The sequence below is a fragment of the Podarcis gaigeae genome (assembly GCF_964106915.1).
Source record: "Podarcis gaigeae genome assembly, chromosome: 2".
NCBI lineage: Eukaryota > Metazoa > Chordata > Lepidosauria > Squamata > Lacertidae > Podarcis > Podarcis gaigeae.
This window is the reverse complement of record NC_139679.1, coordinates 89826501-89843644: the sequence shown is the minus strand read 5'-3', so window position 1 is coordinate 89843644 and position 17144 is coordinate 89826501. Positions and strand designations below refer to the sequence as shown.

Genomic DNA, 17144 nt, shown 5'->3' with positions numbered 1-17144 from the left:
ATGTTCACTAATATATTCTGAAAAGTTCCTCAGCCCTCAGCCCTGCCATTTCCTTGTTATGCTTCTATTGAAGTGTTTTTCCCATTAGTTTAAATAATGCTGATGTCAGGGAACTGCCATCGGAAGGGCAGGTGGTGGAAGGGCTCACGGAGGCTAGGAGAGACTTAGCAGCAGAGGAGGGAACCAGCAGGGGGAGAGAAGGAGCTCCGAGGGAAAGTGAATCGGAGGGATGGCTCAGGGACACTTCCAGCGAAAACAGTGGGGAAGTTTCAGGACCTCCTATAGGGACACCCACCCCTCGCCGGAAACTGTCGCGCCGAGAATCCAGAAGACGCGTTTCCGTTAAGGAGCTTTTATGTTGGAAGAGATTCCGCAAACGCCCACTGTCGGATTCTGCCAGCGATTGAGGGAGTCATGCTTAAGGGGCTCCGCTATAGACAGAGCTTTGATAATCAGGCCAAACTCTGAGGGACTAAGCTTTTACGCACAAGCAGCTCATCATCCCATCACAGCTGAATATATGCATTTTCATGTGTTCACCCAGGTTCACAAAAAACAACAACCTCAAGTTGCTTTGTGTTTGCATTTTTGTATTGCAGACTTCAAGGTACCTTTGAATTTTAAAAAGAACCTCCCCACCCCAATTTTCATACTAAAAAAGTTACTGTTGTTTATGTACAAAGGTACCCAGTTGTCTGGGCACATATTTATTGTTGTTTTAAGCAAAGAAAGAAATGAAACAATCCCAAAGCAAGTCAGTTTTGGGCATACTAATTGTGCTGGATGGCTTCATTTTGCTTTTTACTTCAGAAGCATGATTTTCTTTCTTTCTCTTTCCCTTTATTCCCAATCCTGTAATATCAATGTCTGAATGCTTACTTATCTTTATCTACCCTATTATTATATCAGCAAAATACCCTACAAGTCTAAACTAATTTAGAAAGAACAGTGTCCTTAATAATTTTTAATATATAATTACAGATGATTAATTTAAGATGTGAACGGGATGCACCAAAGAAGTCAAAAGCCCCAGGAAAACAAACAAAATGTTCAGTTAACCACTGCCCTCTTTTTAGGCCCCTCTTAAAATCCAAATATGGGCTTTACCCAACAAAGAGCTTCACCCAACAAAGAACTGAATATCTGATTCTAAAAGCAGTCGACAGTTCAGCCACTGTAAAAAGCAGAATCTCAGCTTTAAAAAATTAGTTACAGTGGGACATGTGATTACATAACGGTGCAATATTTAGTGTATTCACCCTTAAGGAATTAACTGAAACACCATCCAATTACCAAATGTCTTGGCTGTAGCAGCTTAAAACCTGTACTTGATGATTACTGAAGCATATCTATGAATTAACTGCAGTGAGGCCGCAAACTTTAGCAAAGCATTGAAGATGCCATGCCAAATGCATTTGGTTAACAGAAAAACTCCTTTCTGACACCGCCAGTGGAAGGCAGACAGAGAGAGAAGACCAAACTTTCATGGTCCAGCTTCTCTGTGAAATCAAACAGATGTTTCATGATCCCCGGGAAGAAATGTGTTGTGCATCTTTCCCAGAGGAAGAGAAAACAAGGCAGCCCTGGTAACTTTTCAAAAAAGGAAAAACAGGCACTGACATTCAGCCGACACTAACATTTATGTCCAGTTGGCAACAAATTTTGACAATAGCTTTCACCCTGAAAGCTGTAAAACAAGGCAGCCTGTGTCCCTTCTCTCTGAACTTTACACATACAAGAGCTGCCCCACTGCAGGAATATGTGGGAAGAGAACAACTGTAATGGAACACACATTCTTAAGAGAAAAAAACCAAAAGTGGGTGAGCAGGGAGTGGGGGTGGGGGGAAGCAAAACTATGAGTCACCAGTGGTTCATTTAGGACAGAGAACTTGGGAAGAAAGGCACTTCTTGATTTTAAAAAAGTGTGGGGGGGAGGTTAAATTCTTTATGCATTTGTGTGCACAAAACCACTGCACATTTGGCTTCATTGTAAACTGCAAAAGAACCCAACTGACTTTCACAATGTACCTAGGGTTGATATATGATACTGCGTGAATATAAGCTATGTGGGGGGAAAGATGATCACCATGCTTCACCCATCTTTTCCCCTAAAAGATACTCCCTATGTTGCAGGTATACAGCACACATTTAGCAAGTACTTATAATGTACTAGTACTCCTACTACTACTAATAACAATAATTTATTATTTATACCCCACCCATCTGGCTGGGTTTCCCCAACCACTCTGGGCAGCTTCCAACAAAATATTAAAATACAATAGTCTATTAAACATTAAAAGCTTCCCTAAACAGGGCTGCCTTCAGATGTCTTCTAAAAGTCTGGTAGTTGTTTTTCTCTTTGACATCTAGTGGGAGGGCATTCCACAGGGCAGGTGCCACTACCGAGAAGGCCTACATATAAAGTGACCATAGGCTTTTTATTTCATCAAGTGTACACAAAGAAACTTAATCGGGAGACCCAAAGTCATTGTCACTCTCCATAGCGTGTTGCTCTCCATAGCTTGAGTTAAAGTAGACACATGCATTTAACTTCAAACATTTTGGGGGTACAAGACAATACACACTATAAATCTGTAATATGTAAAGTGGCCTTAAGGACCCACACAATGCATTAGGAGAACTGATAATGGATTTAATAGTCATCATGGGTATGGAAAGTCCCAAATGTTTTCAGCAAAAAACAACCCAAAACTTCAGAGAACATTCCCCCCGCCCTTTCCCACTCACAGCATCACTTTTGGATATGGATCTTAACATGTACATTCTCATCTCTGCTCCTTCCCCTCTCACTGCAGGGAGTGCTGAATGAACCAGTAAATCTAAATGTGGGGTGTCCCTGGCCTAGGGAAGAAAACATACTTTCCACCAGGTTTACTGTTGCAGGTTATGCATGGGGTGTTAGGGGATGGGTAATACCTCTGGTAGGCATGCTCCTTCTGGGTTACTTGGTCCACCTTTAGTCCCCACCCTGTACTCAGCTCTCACCTGTGGCTCCTAGAAGCTGTCAGAGTGGGAATACCCTGGAAACGGCTTTGACTGAAAACCAGGTGAGGGTAGCCAATGGTTCTCAAACCCTCATTGAGTTAGGGACATTGCTTGCATGCAAAGACAGGCTCTGGCAGATTGAGTGGATGAGACCAACAGTGTGCCCAACGGGCAAGAAAGCGGTTTCTGCACATGCTATAGAGGGAAGTGAGGGGCAGATGGGGCTCGTCGACCCAGGAAGGTAGCCCATCTAGGAGAAGGAAAACTCTGATCCAAAACCTCCACTGCCTTGCGGGATGCTTTTGGGAGAAGAAAAGGCTAAGGAGTAAACCCTACACAAATCCAGAGTGAAGTCTGTAAGACAGTTGGATGGTGCCTTGTACACCTCCTTCTGGCAACTCCTGCAGTCAAGCTGGTGCCAAACGTATTGCTCTGCTTTCCTTTGGACCACATCAGCGAGGCTGCGGGGGTGGTGTATTGTCGTCTGGGCAGCCCAGGACCCCCATACGCACTGCCCAGGCTTGCACTCCAGTTTGGTGCTGCTAACGCAGCGGTTTGACTTCACCCCTGAAGGTGCACTCCACTGGCTCTCAAGACAGATGCCAACAACAACAACTGTTGCAGGGTTGATCACTGAGATTCTCTGTTCAAATTAATGTGGAATCCCCTAATTAATTATGCACTTTTATCCACAGGAGTTGGAAAGGGATTAAAAGAGCCTAAGGCCCCCAACACCCATTACTCTGTCCAGCTGCAACCATTGAGGAGGAAATGCCAACAAATAGAACTTTAACATGGCTAAATTGAAAGTTAGAGGTACAGATTATGAATTCAGGTCCCTTTTATACATACATTCTAACAGACACACAAAAACCAATGTTGAGAACAATCTAAGCTTTAAATGTGACTATTATAAAAAGCCAGTGTAAGCACTTAAGACCCCGGTTTTGCAAAACCATGGTGGCTACACTCTTTCTCAATGGCTGGAGGTAGCAATACTTCTGAATGCTAATTGCTGGAAACCTCAGGATGGGACAGAGCTCTTGTGCTTGGTTCCTGCTTGTGGGTTTCCCACAGGCATCTGGTTTGCCACTGTGAGAACAGGATGCTGGACTAGATGGGTCACTGGCCTGATCCAGCAGGCTCTTCTTATATTCGTATCACACCCTAACCTACCTCACAGGGTTGTTGCAAGAAGAAAACTGGAGAACCATGTGTGCTGCCTTCATTCCTTAAGTGAAAGAAGGGGTGCAAGTGTAAATAATGATAGTAAATAGAAGAAAGCAGGCATTGCACACAGAAACAGATCTGCAATTTGTTTGGGATGCAGAATCAAACCTACAAAAATTAAAGATGCTGGGTTCTAAATCAATCTGTCAAAGCTCAGTGATATTTGGACCCAATGTATTGATTTAGTCTATTCATGTGAAGGATACTGTCAGCAGATACATGAAAGTTCATTGTTTGCAATACAAAACAGGACAAAACAAAAGAAGCCTTGAAGAACCGGTTAGAAATTGCTTTTTAAGCTACACTACAGATTTACAGTGCAATCGTAAGCATGTCATCTCAGAAGTAAGTCCTATTGAATTCAATGGGGCTTGCTTGCAGGTAAGTAGGGTTACGATGGCAGGCTAGTATGTCTTTTTAACTTTCATATTGCTTTGCACGTGATATAAACGTTTAATTATTTAGAAGTTAGCTCTGTACAAAGAATTATATCCAAGGCTTACACTGACTGTTTGAGGAGCTTTCCCTGTGCAAAATCTGCACAATCAGCATTGTGGAGAGATGACAACATAAGAGAAGGACATCTAACCAAGGGAAACACAGCACCATATTCTACCAAAACAATGTACCTTGATTCCAAAATTGCCTCAGCAGATTGCTTCATCAGAGAGATTTCTCTTTTCTCCATCACCCACATTGTTTTCCCAATGGAAAATCTGTACTTTGCTCTTGAATAGTAAAATGCCCAGGAAACAGGATTACTATCACAATGAGTCTTTCTTCAGAGATACACATGATGCAAATAGATCTCTTAAGGACCACCTTGCTAGATCAGCCCACCTAAATCTATTACTCTGCTTCCAACAGTAGCCAAACAGATGCTTTCCAGCAGGGCCTGAAAACAGCAGCCATTCCCTGCTATTTCTTCACCAGCAACTGATTGCTGACAGCAATAGGATATAATTATCTTCCATGAATTTGCCTAACTATTCCCTTTTAATAGATATAATGGGAGTTGAAGTCCAACAACATCAGGAAAGACAAAAGTTCCCCATCTATGGTTTTTACAGCAGTCACAGTTCAGATTCCCATGCCTGGATAAACTGAAGATTGAACTGTTAAAGTAAACATCCAAAAAGTGTCTTCTGAAGTCAACTAAGCCAGGATCTAATTGCATGGCAGCAAATCTCAGACATTAATTATGCACTGCGTGCCCGAAACGCAGCAGACTGTTCAAAGAATGTTTGTTACAGGTAAGCAACCTGCCATTTCTTTTGCTGTCCTGAAGCTATTTGCAATCCATTTCATCTAGTGACCCCCAAGTTCTGGACTTACAAAGGAGGAGTAAAATGTCTCTCCACCCGCTTTCTCAACACGCCATGCACAATTCTATAAACTTCTATCATTCCTCTATCCAATCCTTCGGCCACAAAGTAGGTAAACTGAAAAACACTGCCTCCCTTAACCTTTGCTCAATGGGGACACAGTGCTCCATGACCTTGATGGTTTTGGTTGACCTTTCCTTCTGACCCGTCAAAAGGGACACTCTCCAATATAACTCTCTGTGCTGCAGCTACTTACAGAGGGGTTCCCAAGTAAGTCATCACCAGCCCAGCCCGAAAAAACACCTGAATGACACAGTCCTCTGCTTCTAACATTGGAACTGCTTTACCAGGTGCATCCCACAAAGTCTTCCTCCTAATCCCTATGAAGGGTGGCTGTCCTTGTTCAGCTTTCTGGACATGCTCAGCTGCACTCTCTTTATCACTGTTGGCATTATCATGCTACAATTTATTACCCACCCTTCACCCTAAGTTCCCAGGGCTGGTTGCAGCAAATTAAAACACAACATTGCTATTAGCAAGCACTATGGGAAACAAGTTTAAAACCACCTAAAACTACAAAAACAAGGTGGGCCCCCCAAAATACATGGTAGTGAGAGCCCTGGCACTAAAAGCTGGCCAAACTTCGCCTAACTGTGGACACTGATAGGCAGGCCTTCTTGGTGGCCCGCCTTCTCCCTTACCTGGATTTTCCTCTTCTCGCAGGCGGGCCCAGTGCCTTGCACCACGCTGTCGAGCACCGTGACCAGCCCGGCGTCGGGAGCCACGAAGCAAGAGTTCCTGGCCACCCGGATGGCCTCCTCAATCTCGGCGAAGCGGAAAACACACAGCGCCGAGGGCTGGGGCGCTTGCCGGCCCCCAAACCCCGTCCCGGAGGAGGAGGAGGACGAGGCCTTCTCGAAGACCCCGAAGAGCAGCTCCTCCGGCCGGGGCGGTGAAGCGCTTCCCGAGCCCACCTGCAGGGCGGCGCTGGCGGGGAAGACCGACACCAGCCGGTTGAAGAGGTCGCCGCCGCCGCCGCCCGCCCCCGACGCCGCTCCACCTCCGCGCCAGGCGCCGCTGCTGCACTGCAGCCCCATCTGGATGTAGGACTCGGTCAGCTTCTTGGTCTCCGCGCCGCCGCCGCCGCCGCCACCGCTGCTGCCGTTCAGAGTCGTCGCCTCAGCCGGGTCGCCCAGGCAGATGCGCGCCAGCAGGCTGTGCGAGTGGCTCTCCTTTTCCCGCGCATTCGCCTCGCTGTTGAGGGCCAAGTAGGCGTAGCGGCCAAGCGGGGCGCTCGCCTGAGGCGAGAGCGGGAGGCCGCTCCGGGCAGGGGCGCCGCCGGGGAGAAGGGAGGCCCCAGGCCCCGCGTAGGGGCTCCGGCCGCTGGGGGCGCCCTTTTCCTCGCCGGGGCGAGAAGGCGGCGGCCGGGCTCCGCGGTGCAGGAAGGCGCGCACGAAGCTGAGCTTGTGGCGCTCCTTGGCGCCCTGCTTGATCTTGAAGATGTTGTCGTCGGAGGGGTTGATGTCGAAGGTGAAGAGGCGCGCCAGGTCCCCGCGGGCGTCCAGAGCGCGGATGGCGATCTCGGGCGTGTTCTCGAAGCGGTGGTCCTCCAGGCTGGCGTTGCGCGGGAAGAAGGGGCTGCCCAAGCCCGTGTAAGTGGCGGCCACCAGCAGGCGCGTGTCCTGCCCGGCCTGCTTGAGCACCAAGCCCACGGTCGACGCGTTGGCGTGGTTGGCCGCCACGTTGAGCATGCTGGGGAACACCGTGACCTGGTCGCCGCCGCCGCCTCCACCTGCCCCGGGCGGGAAAGCGACGGCCACGACGGAGATGTTGTCCATGCTGCGCAGCTGGCAGAAGCCCTGGTAGACGGAGCCGCACACCACCAGGATGCCTTGCTCCGGGTCGGGCTGCAGCAGCTTGTTGTAGTTGTCGGTGGGCTTCCGGGCGTGCTCGCACGACGCCTGGGGCAGCTGCGGAGCGTGGCAAAGCGGGTTGTCCTCCTTGGGTCCCACCTGCTCCTCCACCTCCAGGGTCAGGTTGGGGCCCGACAGCTGGTAGAGCCGGTTGACGGCCGCCAGGTACACCTTGCCTCCCGACGCATCCAGAGCGAAGTTGTTGGTGGCCGTGAGCGAGACGAACTTGTGCTGCACTTCCAGCCCGGGCACCGGGAGCACCGGGAGCAGCAGCAAGAGCACGAGGGGAAAGGCTGGGAGAAGGCGATCGCCCCGCGGCAGCACCTGGCTAGCGCCTCGCCGACCCGGCGAAGAAACCATCCTGCCTCCTGGGCTGCTGCTCTGAACAGAGCATGAGGCTCCTCGGCGAAACGGGGCTTGGCAATCGCCAGGAAAGGAAAGAGCGGCGGCGGCGGATGAAGCAACGCAGCGGAGCACGAGAAAGGAAAACCTGTTTCCTGCAGAGGATCTAACACGCCTCAGCTCCGGAGTGACGCCAGGAGGGAAGTCCCGAGCCTTTGTTGCAAGCGATCGGCAGCCTTTTGCCTCCTTACTGGACCGACGTCTCGAGTGGGGTTAAAACGGCACGTCTGAGAAAAGCTGCGCCCTCCCCTAAGTCTGACAGCTTCTCTCTCTCCTTCCTTTCTCTCTCTCTCTCTCTCTCTCTCTCTCTTTCTGTCTCTGCCTGAGGACAAGCTGCCGCTCTCCGACTTCTCCGAGGTCCTCTTTTTTTTTTGGCATTACCTCTCCCCCCTCCTTTATTTAGGGTTTGTCATGTGAATATGATTAAGTTGAAGCAATTTTTCCCCAAAGCTGGAAGACAATCACCGCACCAGCCCCAAACACAAAGAAGCAGCTCTTGATAGCAGCTCCTTTGCTAACAAATAACTCTTGTGTTTTGCGCTTTTCTCCTTTTTTTATGTTGGGAAGCAAGAATGTAGGACTCCACTAGCGGGAGGCGGAGGGAAAGGGTGGTGGTGGTGGGGAGAAGAGGAGTAGGAGATAGAAAACTTTTCTCCTCTAGCCATAAAGCAACACTGCAATCAGTTGTAAAAATAGACCTAACCAAACAACATTAATTTCAGGAAAAGGCAACACTAAGCGACCCTTTCTCCTTGCAAGCTGTTATTCTCTCCCTCTCCCACCCCCAGCAATGAAAATAAGTTAATTCTCCATCTGCTTGAAGTGCTGCCCTACTCATAAAAAGGGTTTTACCAGAAAGGATAACAAAAAAGAGAAGGTCAGGCTGTCTGGGGTTTGGGGGTCAGGAATAAATTAAGAGGACAAGTATGCCAAGCATGTAAGATGAGGGAGGGGTGAGCTGGTTCAGTCCCACTGTGTTTTGCTCATTGGCACCATAGAGCAGCGAGGGTGTTTGAAAATGTACCTCAGAGTGTGCTGAACTGCAGGGCACCTCTTGTGTTCTCCCAAGTTCACAATCTCAGGGACCTCCTTCCCCACAGATCAGTTGTAGCACACTCCAGGTTTCCTCCTCATCAGTCCACCACATGGAAGAATCGTCTCTTGACTATCATTATTTTGAGAAGACGGTGCCTGCTTTAGATCACTCTGCTTAGTGCACTGTTAATGATACATGCTTTTTCAATGGTTTTATTTATTTTATTTTTTTAAAAAAATAGTGTAGTAATAGCTTTTTGTGAAGAACGTCTGTTGTGTAAAGCATAAGCTTTTAGACTTTGGTCTGGGATGCCTGGTTAGATACCTCAACTCTGCCACAAAGCTTTCTGGGCATCACTGGAGCTTTTGTCACATACTCTGACCTGAGCTGCTCAAAGGTGATGGGTTACAAATGTAATAAATTAAAAGAAAGTGGCATGTCACAAATGGAAGCTGTTGGTACCTCAGAGACACTTGAAACTCCTGGTGCCTACACACATTTCAAACATTTCCTGCTTCTCTTGTGATTTAGAGCTCTTGCAACATTCCGACTGCCATCATTCCCCAGCCCTCTGCTCCCGCTGTTCTATGCCAGCTTCCCAGACTCTTAACATTTGATTTCCTCACCTGTCGGGTTCTGGCATGGATTTCTGCCCCTAAGATCTGGGTATCTTCATGCAAACAAAGGCAATTCTAGCCACTTTACATTTTCCCCCCTCTGCAAATATTATCCAGGAGCAAATGCCCCACACCTACAGGAGTGCACACCCTCATGAGTAAACAAATAAGAGTAGGTGGATACATGTCCTGAAAATCACTTTTCACTCATCTATATTTAGTATGTAGAATCAAAGCAAAGAGAACACAAGTTCAACTTCTAAGCTTATTGTGATATGCAGATGGTTAGTTAAGGCCTGACCAAATGACACGTGGCTGACATGTTCGGCAGTCTCATGATCACTTCTTTAGTTCTGGGGTGCTGGGAATTTAAGTGAGGGAACTGAAAGAGTGTGTTTTATGCTTTACCATCTTGTCATTTTTCTTCTCAGTATTCCCCACCCCCTTGCTTTCTACCCATGTGTATCTTTTCTCCTGAGGGTGGAAAATCAGCTGGGGCAATTCCCCAGAAAGGAAATGGTTAAGCCACTCCCCCGTCTCCTCCATTCATCTGATCATTGTCTTACCCTTCTACATTTTACTTTTATTGTCTATATATATATATATATATATATATATATAAAACTCCAGAGCATTACACACATCTGTTGTGTCACATTGGCCTTCAGCCACCCAGACTAACTGGTTGAATGCCCCTTCATAGTTCAAGCTCACACAAAGAGTGGGTGGCTGATTCTCCAGTGTTAATTTTTCCTGTAAGGTTCTGTATCTATAGAAGCAGTTGCTGGCATTGGGCCAGAATGTTGCCCTTTAGGAAATGGGAGGTGACTAGTAGATGGCATATCAAGCTTTCTTACAAGATTGATTCAATCAGAGGGGAAACAGCAATCATTTTTTAACTCTGAGCCTTGCTGGCTCCATGGAGTTGTTTTTTCCCCAAAAGTCACATGATGCAGAGATTCCTTAACCTTAAAATCACGACTCAATGTTAAATCACGGGAACGTGAATTATTGTTATTATTATTTTATCTTCTCTAATTCAGCCTTTTAATGCTCCAAAGACATGTGAAGGAAAAATTAATAATGTGCCTGTAGTGTCCCCTAAAGGCTCAGAACTAAAAAAAGAAGGGGGGAGGGGGAACCATGCAACTGCATTTTTCTTTATCGTTAATCTTATAGTGTTGATGTAGTTTATTATGATAGATATAAGGAGCAGGAGAAGGACATGCTTTCCTCCCTCCCAAAGGCTGGGAAACTGACATCCATAGTCCCATGCTTTGTATGCCACATACCTCATTAGATGACCTTAAGCAATGGGACAGCCTTATTTTGCTAAGAAAGACTATGATTTTAGCACTGACTAGCAAAAGCTTCCCTTTGGTGGAGCAGATTTGCTGCTTTGTTGGTCACCCGCCTGCTAGTGTTGAAAGGCTCCATTTCCTATTTTATTTCCTTGTGCCCACTCTAGATCTTGTGTCACCCAAGTTATTTTCACGTGTAGAAAACATCAGTAAAGGTGATGGGATTTCTGAATGATCCATTCTCAGGATGGGGGGCGAGCCCTACCTCGTTGTCTAATCTTATTTCTACACCTGCCAGCTTGTTTCACCCGCTTTCCTAGCCTTTTCTCCTCTTCAGAGCATTAATTAAGACATCGGAGCAGTGGCAAGCCAAAAGCGTGTGTTAAATGAAATACAGACTATTCCTTCCTCTGTCTGTCCGTCTGTCTCATAGTTCATGCTAATCATATTCCTAATGGACAGAGTTATTAATGTGGAACTCCTATAATTGCTGGGATTTTACATTTTCAGTTTCTGAGTTTCAAATCCAACTGTGAGCAAGGAATAAACACCAATGTTTTGAAGATAATAACACCTTATGTTTAACACCTTTTATTGGAAAGTGCCAAAGGAATTTATAAGCATAAGTTAATTAAACATTATGATACGCAGCTGAGCTACAGAAGAATCATTAGCCCCATTTCACAAAAGGATATCCATTTCACAAAAGGATAGAATGAGATACTGGGCCTATAATTTCCAATATCTTTACTGAATTGTGATGCTTTCATTTTAGGGTCTTCAGCCAATTATCTGATAGGGTGAATCTTTGGGGGAGGGGAGAAAGAGAACAGGCTTCTTTGTATTAGAGGCCCAAACTCTGGCACCATAAGAAGGAATCTAGAAGAAACAGTCATAGCCATTGATTCTATGGTCTTCACACCAGGCAGCTGCTAAACTGGAGTCACACTAGTGTAATACATGTCCCATTTGCATTCACTTAATCCTTCCAGGAAATGGGAATTGTGCACGTTTCCAAGTCAATGTGCACAATCTCCAACTAGCCTTGGGGAATGTGCATATAGTGACTGAATTTTGTACCTTCTCTTGGCAATGTGAGATTATCTGCTGAGTATGTATAGTCTTTTTTAAAAAACAAAACAAAAATATGCCCCCTTTTGGGTATTTATGTTTCAGAAGTGTACCATCTATGCTTCCCAGGCTTTTCCTAGCCCACTGCCTAATCTTACATGTCCCACAAGATACCATCCCACTGATCAGTCAAGCAGTTGGGTTGCATTGTGGGGTTCCAGATAAAGTTTTTTGTTTGTTCTGTTTTTTTGAAATCCAGCCTCTTCACCCTCAGATGAGCAGCACAGTCAGCTGAACAGCACAAGGGGCATTGCAGGGAGAAGAAAATTTTGAACTTCCTCTCCCACATTTCTGATGGAAATCCCCGCCCCCTCTGGACTGCTATAAATCTTAGGAAAAAGCACCATGGGGTCTGTCATCAAGGGAATCTCAGGGGAAGGAAGATACAAACAGCTGAGGAAAGAAGCAGATCCATGCTGTCAGGGGTTCAGGAGCAGAGGCGCAGGGAAGAGAGGAGATGGAGAGCGAGAGGGAGGAATCCGAGGGGAGCGCAGGAGAGGAAAGTGGTCCGAGGGATTCCACGAGCCTCTCCAGCGAATCGGAAGATTCACAGAAGGGGGCGCCAGCGGCCAAGGGCAGGGGGTTCCCAAGGGGAACGCTCCAGGAGCAAGGGGGCAGCAGGGACTCCCAGAGCAGTAGTTGGAAATCATGACCAGCTTCCCCACCAGAGTGGAGTGGGGGGGAAGAGTCCCAAGCATTGGGGCCAGTGCATTCCCCACCAGGGAGAGAAAACGAGACAGGGCTGACCACGCCTCCATTGGAGAGTCTGACAATGGGGGGGAAGGTCAGATCCGGCCAGTGTCCCGGAAGGGGGAAGCAGTGACACAAGCAGTGTGACGGTTAGGAGAAAGGTCACTGGGTTGGCGCGAGAGGCAAGTTCAAATGTACAGGAGCGCGGGACAGCAGAGAATGAGGATTGGGAACCTGGTCCTAAAGCCCGCCGGAGGGAGGGGGAGGAGCTGAGCGACTCAGCATCGGAAGAATCCAGAAAGGGCAATGCCCCAGCGGGCAGGAGGACCCAGAGGAGGAGAGAACAGCGCAGAAGGTGGAGCAGGGCTAGGATCTTAAACTGGTGCGGAAGGGGAAGTGATTCAGACGGGACTTCGCCGATCTAAGGTCTAAGACATAGGGCTGCACGCTCTGGCGTTGAAATGGAAACTAAACTTCAATAAAGACTTTTGTACATTACATCAACCTGGCGTTGGTCCTCTGTGAGCTGGGATCTAGAGGCAGCTCTGACACATGCCCTCTGCCCTCTGGAGTCCACCAGGTTTTTGTCAGGACTTCCTCTGGTCCAGTAACTGCTGTTACCTCAAGTACTTAGGAAATCTACTGACAGCTATCTGTAGAACTCTCCCAAGGGCTGCCTCTTGAGCCACAAGTTTCTCTCCACAAACCTCAACTGTAGCTCAGTGATGTCAGCTTTTGGTTTCTGAAGCCTCTCAAAGCCAGTTCTTAAACATCCCGACTTCCGCTTTCATCTCTTCCTTCAGTTGACCAACAACCACACACCAGCCATTCTCCCTTCTCCTTCTGCTCTTCCTTCTTCCTCTTTCTCTCTTGGATCTGAATGGTCTTGTAAGGTCCTATTACTATCATTTAATGGGCTACGACCTTTTTACTAGTCAGTTATAATCATTTGCAAAGCTTAATAATTTGCAAGAACTTCCATAAAATTGCCAACATTGAGTCCCTGGAGATTTCTGTCCTGAAAGTCAGTCCCTCAAGACAACTTATAACATCCAGTACATTAAGTTTGCAAAGGGCTTCCCTTTCATTCCTCTTGGAGGAATTTAACATAGCACTCATGAGATTGTTCTGGCAGCACAAGCATTTCAACTTGCTGGAAGGAACAAGCTCCCCTCCTCTCCCTTCCTGCGCTGCTCTGGGACCACCCCCTCCCAGCCAAGTTGGGGGGCACACAGGGGGAGGAGATGGGACAGAAAACCCTGTTGCACTAGTGGGAGTCCTTGCACTGGTTTCCACTATCAGGGCTCAGCTGAATCCAGTCCAATATCTCAGACAAACCCATCCTATTTGATCAATTTGTTTCCTTCATCCCACAAGCTTCATAAAGGTCAGTGCCAATCCTTCCAACTTTGAACAAATTACTCTGAAGAGCAGCGTTCTATCAAAATCCAAAACAGACTTGCTTGTTTCATCCATTCCCTGTAGCTTTAAATTTTGAAAATCTAGAGCTGGACAAAAATGAAGAGACCCTCCTACCCATGAAGCCTGGTTCAAAGTATCTATGCTGTTCCCTCACAAGCTTCTACTAAACCCATTTTAATTCCAGGGAGGACAATGGCAACACAATGTTGGTGCCCTTATGTTTGAGTGCATTCTTAGCAGCCTGGTCCACCATATCATTGCTAACAATCCTCACACGGGCTGCATTCCAAGAAAAACAGACCCAAAGACCTATTATTGTCTGCAGTTCTGAATACAAAAACCGTATTACATTTACCAAGCCGCATTTGCATCCCATACCTCTCTCTGCTTGACCAAAACCTAGACTTTTTGAAAAATGTGCCAGGACCAAAGTTTCCACTTGCACTCCCCTGTTTCTTTAAATGTGGGGGTTCGAGTCGCATCCAACATATATTGAGATATGAAATCTGTGTCTCCCAGTTGGCTGCAGAGTTAAATGGGAGGCAGTTGCCTTTGGCTCCCAGTCTGGTTGTGCTGGTTGTGGGAGTGCTTTAACGTCACACTTGCAGAAATAGCAATATGCCATTATTAAAGGTAGTAAGAATCCCAAGTAAGAAGAAGGAGGAGGAGGAGGAGGAGGAGGAGTTTGGATTTGATATCCCGCTTTATCACTACCCTAAGGAGTCTCAAAGCAGCTAACAATCTCCTTTCCCTTCCTCTCCCACAACAAACACTCTGTGAGGTGAGTGGGGCTGAGAGACTTCAGAGAAGTGTGACTGGCCCAAGGTCACCCAGCAGCTGCATGTGGAGGAGCGGGGAAGCGAACCCGGTTCACCAGATTATGAGTCTACTACTCTTAACCACTACACCACACTGGCTCCCACACATAGCATAGCACATAGCATAGCACTTCCGCTAGGCCCATTCCTGCCCACCATGCCCACTCAGGTTCCTTTTGCTTTGACGTCATCCTGCCAACATCAGGGTTACATTGGCAGAAGCCTCCTGCTGACACCAGAGTATTGCTATGTTGCCATATTTATTTCCCTGTTGTAACCAGTACAAGGGGATTTAGGAGCCATCTTATCTATCTGGGGGGTATGATTGCTATGTTATATATGTGCAAATGACTCATAAAAAACACGTGGAGAGTAGTAACACATTTTATTTCTAATATAAGGGTGGAAAAACACATCTAACCATGTTTTGCAGGAGTAAGTGTTGCAGGAAATTCCCTTAATATATCTATTAGTCATTTGGAAGTAGATGGCAAGCAGAGTCACAGAATCTTTGTGGGACATATTTCACACTGGGACATATTTCACACTGGGTTTTGAAGACACCCTTCTGAAACCAGACAGGAGAGTGTAGAACTAATATGGCCAGAAGCTCTCATACATTCTCTGCCTCTCTGGAGGCTTTGCCTATGGCAGGATCCTCTCTCCCTGGATGGACTTTGCTCTTGACCACTCCTTTTCCAAGTCACATTGCACATATTGCACAAAGGTGAAGCTGCTCCCCCGTTTCTGACCCACTGGACCAAATGCACATAGTATGTCAGGTGGCAATTGGCACAGCAAGATTTGGGGGTTCTCATAGACAACAAAGTGACTGTGAACCAGTATACTGGCATAATTTGTGTTGAAAGAAAATACTGTTTCCAGGATTTAGGATATAACAGTGCTAATCGCACTTTCAGTGCTGAGAAGATCCTAGATGAACCACTACAGTACTACAGATAAACAAGAACGTTTGCATAATTGCAAGATGAAACCCCGTCTAAATGGAATATAGTGAGCAAGAGTTTGATTCTGGGATGTTTTGGTCAGAGAAAAAACTGAGGAAGCAGAAATACCATAACAATACTTGTGTTTTTTTTAAAATACAGCATTATAAATATCGTGCGGCACTTTATAAAGAAACATTAGCAGCGTGTTGACCGCTTTCAAACATTTAAAAGATCTCAAAAAGGGAGATGGTTGTTCAATTCATCCAATGTGCAAAATGCAGTAATAATTTATTTAAGCTTAAGAAAAATGAATTTAACTTTAAAATTAGGGTAGAGGCAATTCAGTATTAATATAAGTTGCCTGGAGATGCTACTTTTTCATCTTCAGAAGAGGTGTGGAGATTTTTAGTAAGGGCTTGAGCAGGCATGTGTATGCTTTAGCTTCCTCAATGTGGTGCCCTCCCTATGTTGTTGATCTACAGCTCCCATCATCCCTGACCATTTGCCATGTTGACTGGGACAAGGGAATTTGAGGCCAGAATGCCTGTAGGGCACCAAGTTCTAGGAGCTAATTTAAGGATATGCTTTCTTGGTCACATGAGAGTGAGCTAAATTGATCCACAGAGTCTCTTGCTGCTGAAATACAGAATTCACAAAACCCAAGAGGCACAAAATTAGAGACTTGGCCACATCCAGTACAGTAATATTGTGGTCTGAGCACACTAGCAAGCACAATTAGGACAAATACAAGAAGCCTGAGTTTTTGCAGATATTCTGTTAATTAACCTTTCACTGTTCTTCAGGAGCTGCCGTGAGATTCATGCTTCCAAATATGATTTCTCCCCATATTACTATTTGTGGAACTGGTAGCAGCCATGGAAGATGGGTAATTAATGAGATAGCCAAATTTGCAGATGACACCACAGTATCCAAGATAATAAACCCTAAATACAACTTGAAGAGCTCCTGAAGGATCTCTCCAGAATGGAGGTCATGGCAAAATTTAGAAGATGAGATTAAGTGTCAATAAGTGCCAGATAATGAATTAACATTCAAAATCCAGCCCACATTTAATTTATTCTACTTCTCTCTCACCCTCTTATCTTCTTAACCCATGTTTAAGAAAGAATGTGGTGGTATTGCTGTTGACATCCTCCTTAGGTCAAGATAGAAGCTAGCAGTGGGTTATGTGACCCACCAAATGGAAAGCCAATGAGTGAAATAATACATCTAAAGATTCTGGATTTCATGAAGCTGCTCAGGAAAAAAAGGGAGAAGAGAGAAAAATCATGGAAAACTGTCC

The 17144-nt window shown here is 46.3% G+C and overlaps 1 protein-coding gene across 1 annotated transcript in view; it reads right to left on the bottom strand.

The window, feature by feature from the left end:
- The window catches only part of PLXND1 (plexin D1), a 160941-nt gene extending 149472 nt beyond the window's left edge, over positions 1-11469 (bottom strand). Inside the window, exon 1 of the mRNA XM_083722214.1 lies at positions 6263-11469. Coding sequence (XP_083578340.1) covers positions 6263-7834 — 1572 coding nt within the window. The 5' untranslated portion in view covers positions 7835-11469. The remainder of the gene's footprint in view (positions 1-6262) is intronic.
- Between the last annotated feature and the right edge of the window lie 5675 nt (positions 11470-17144).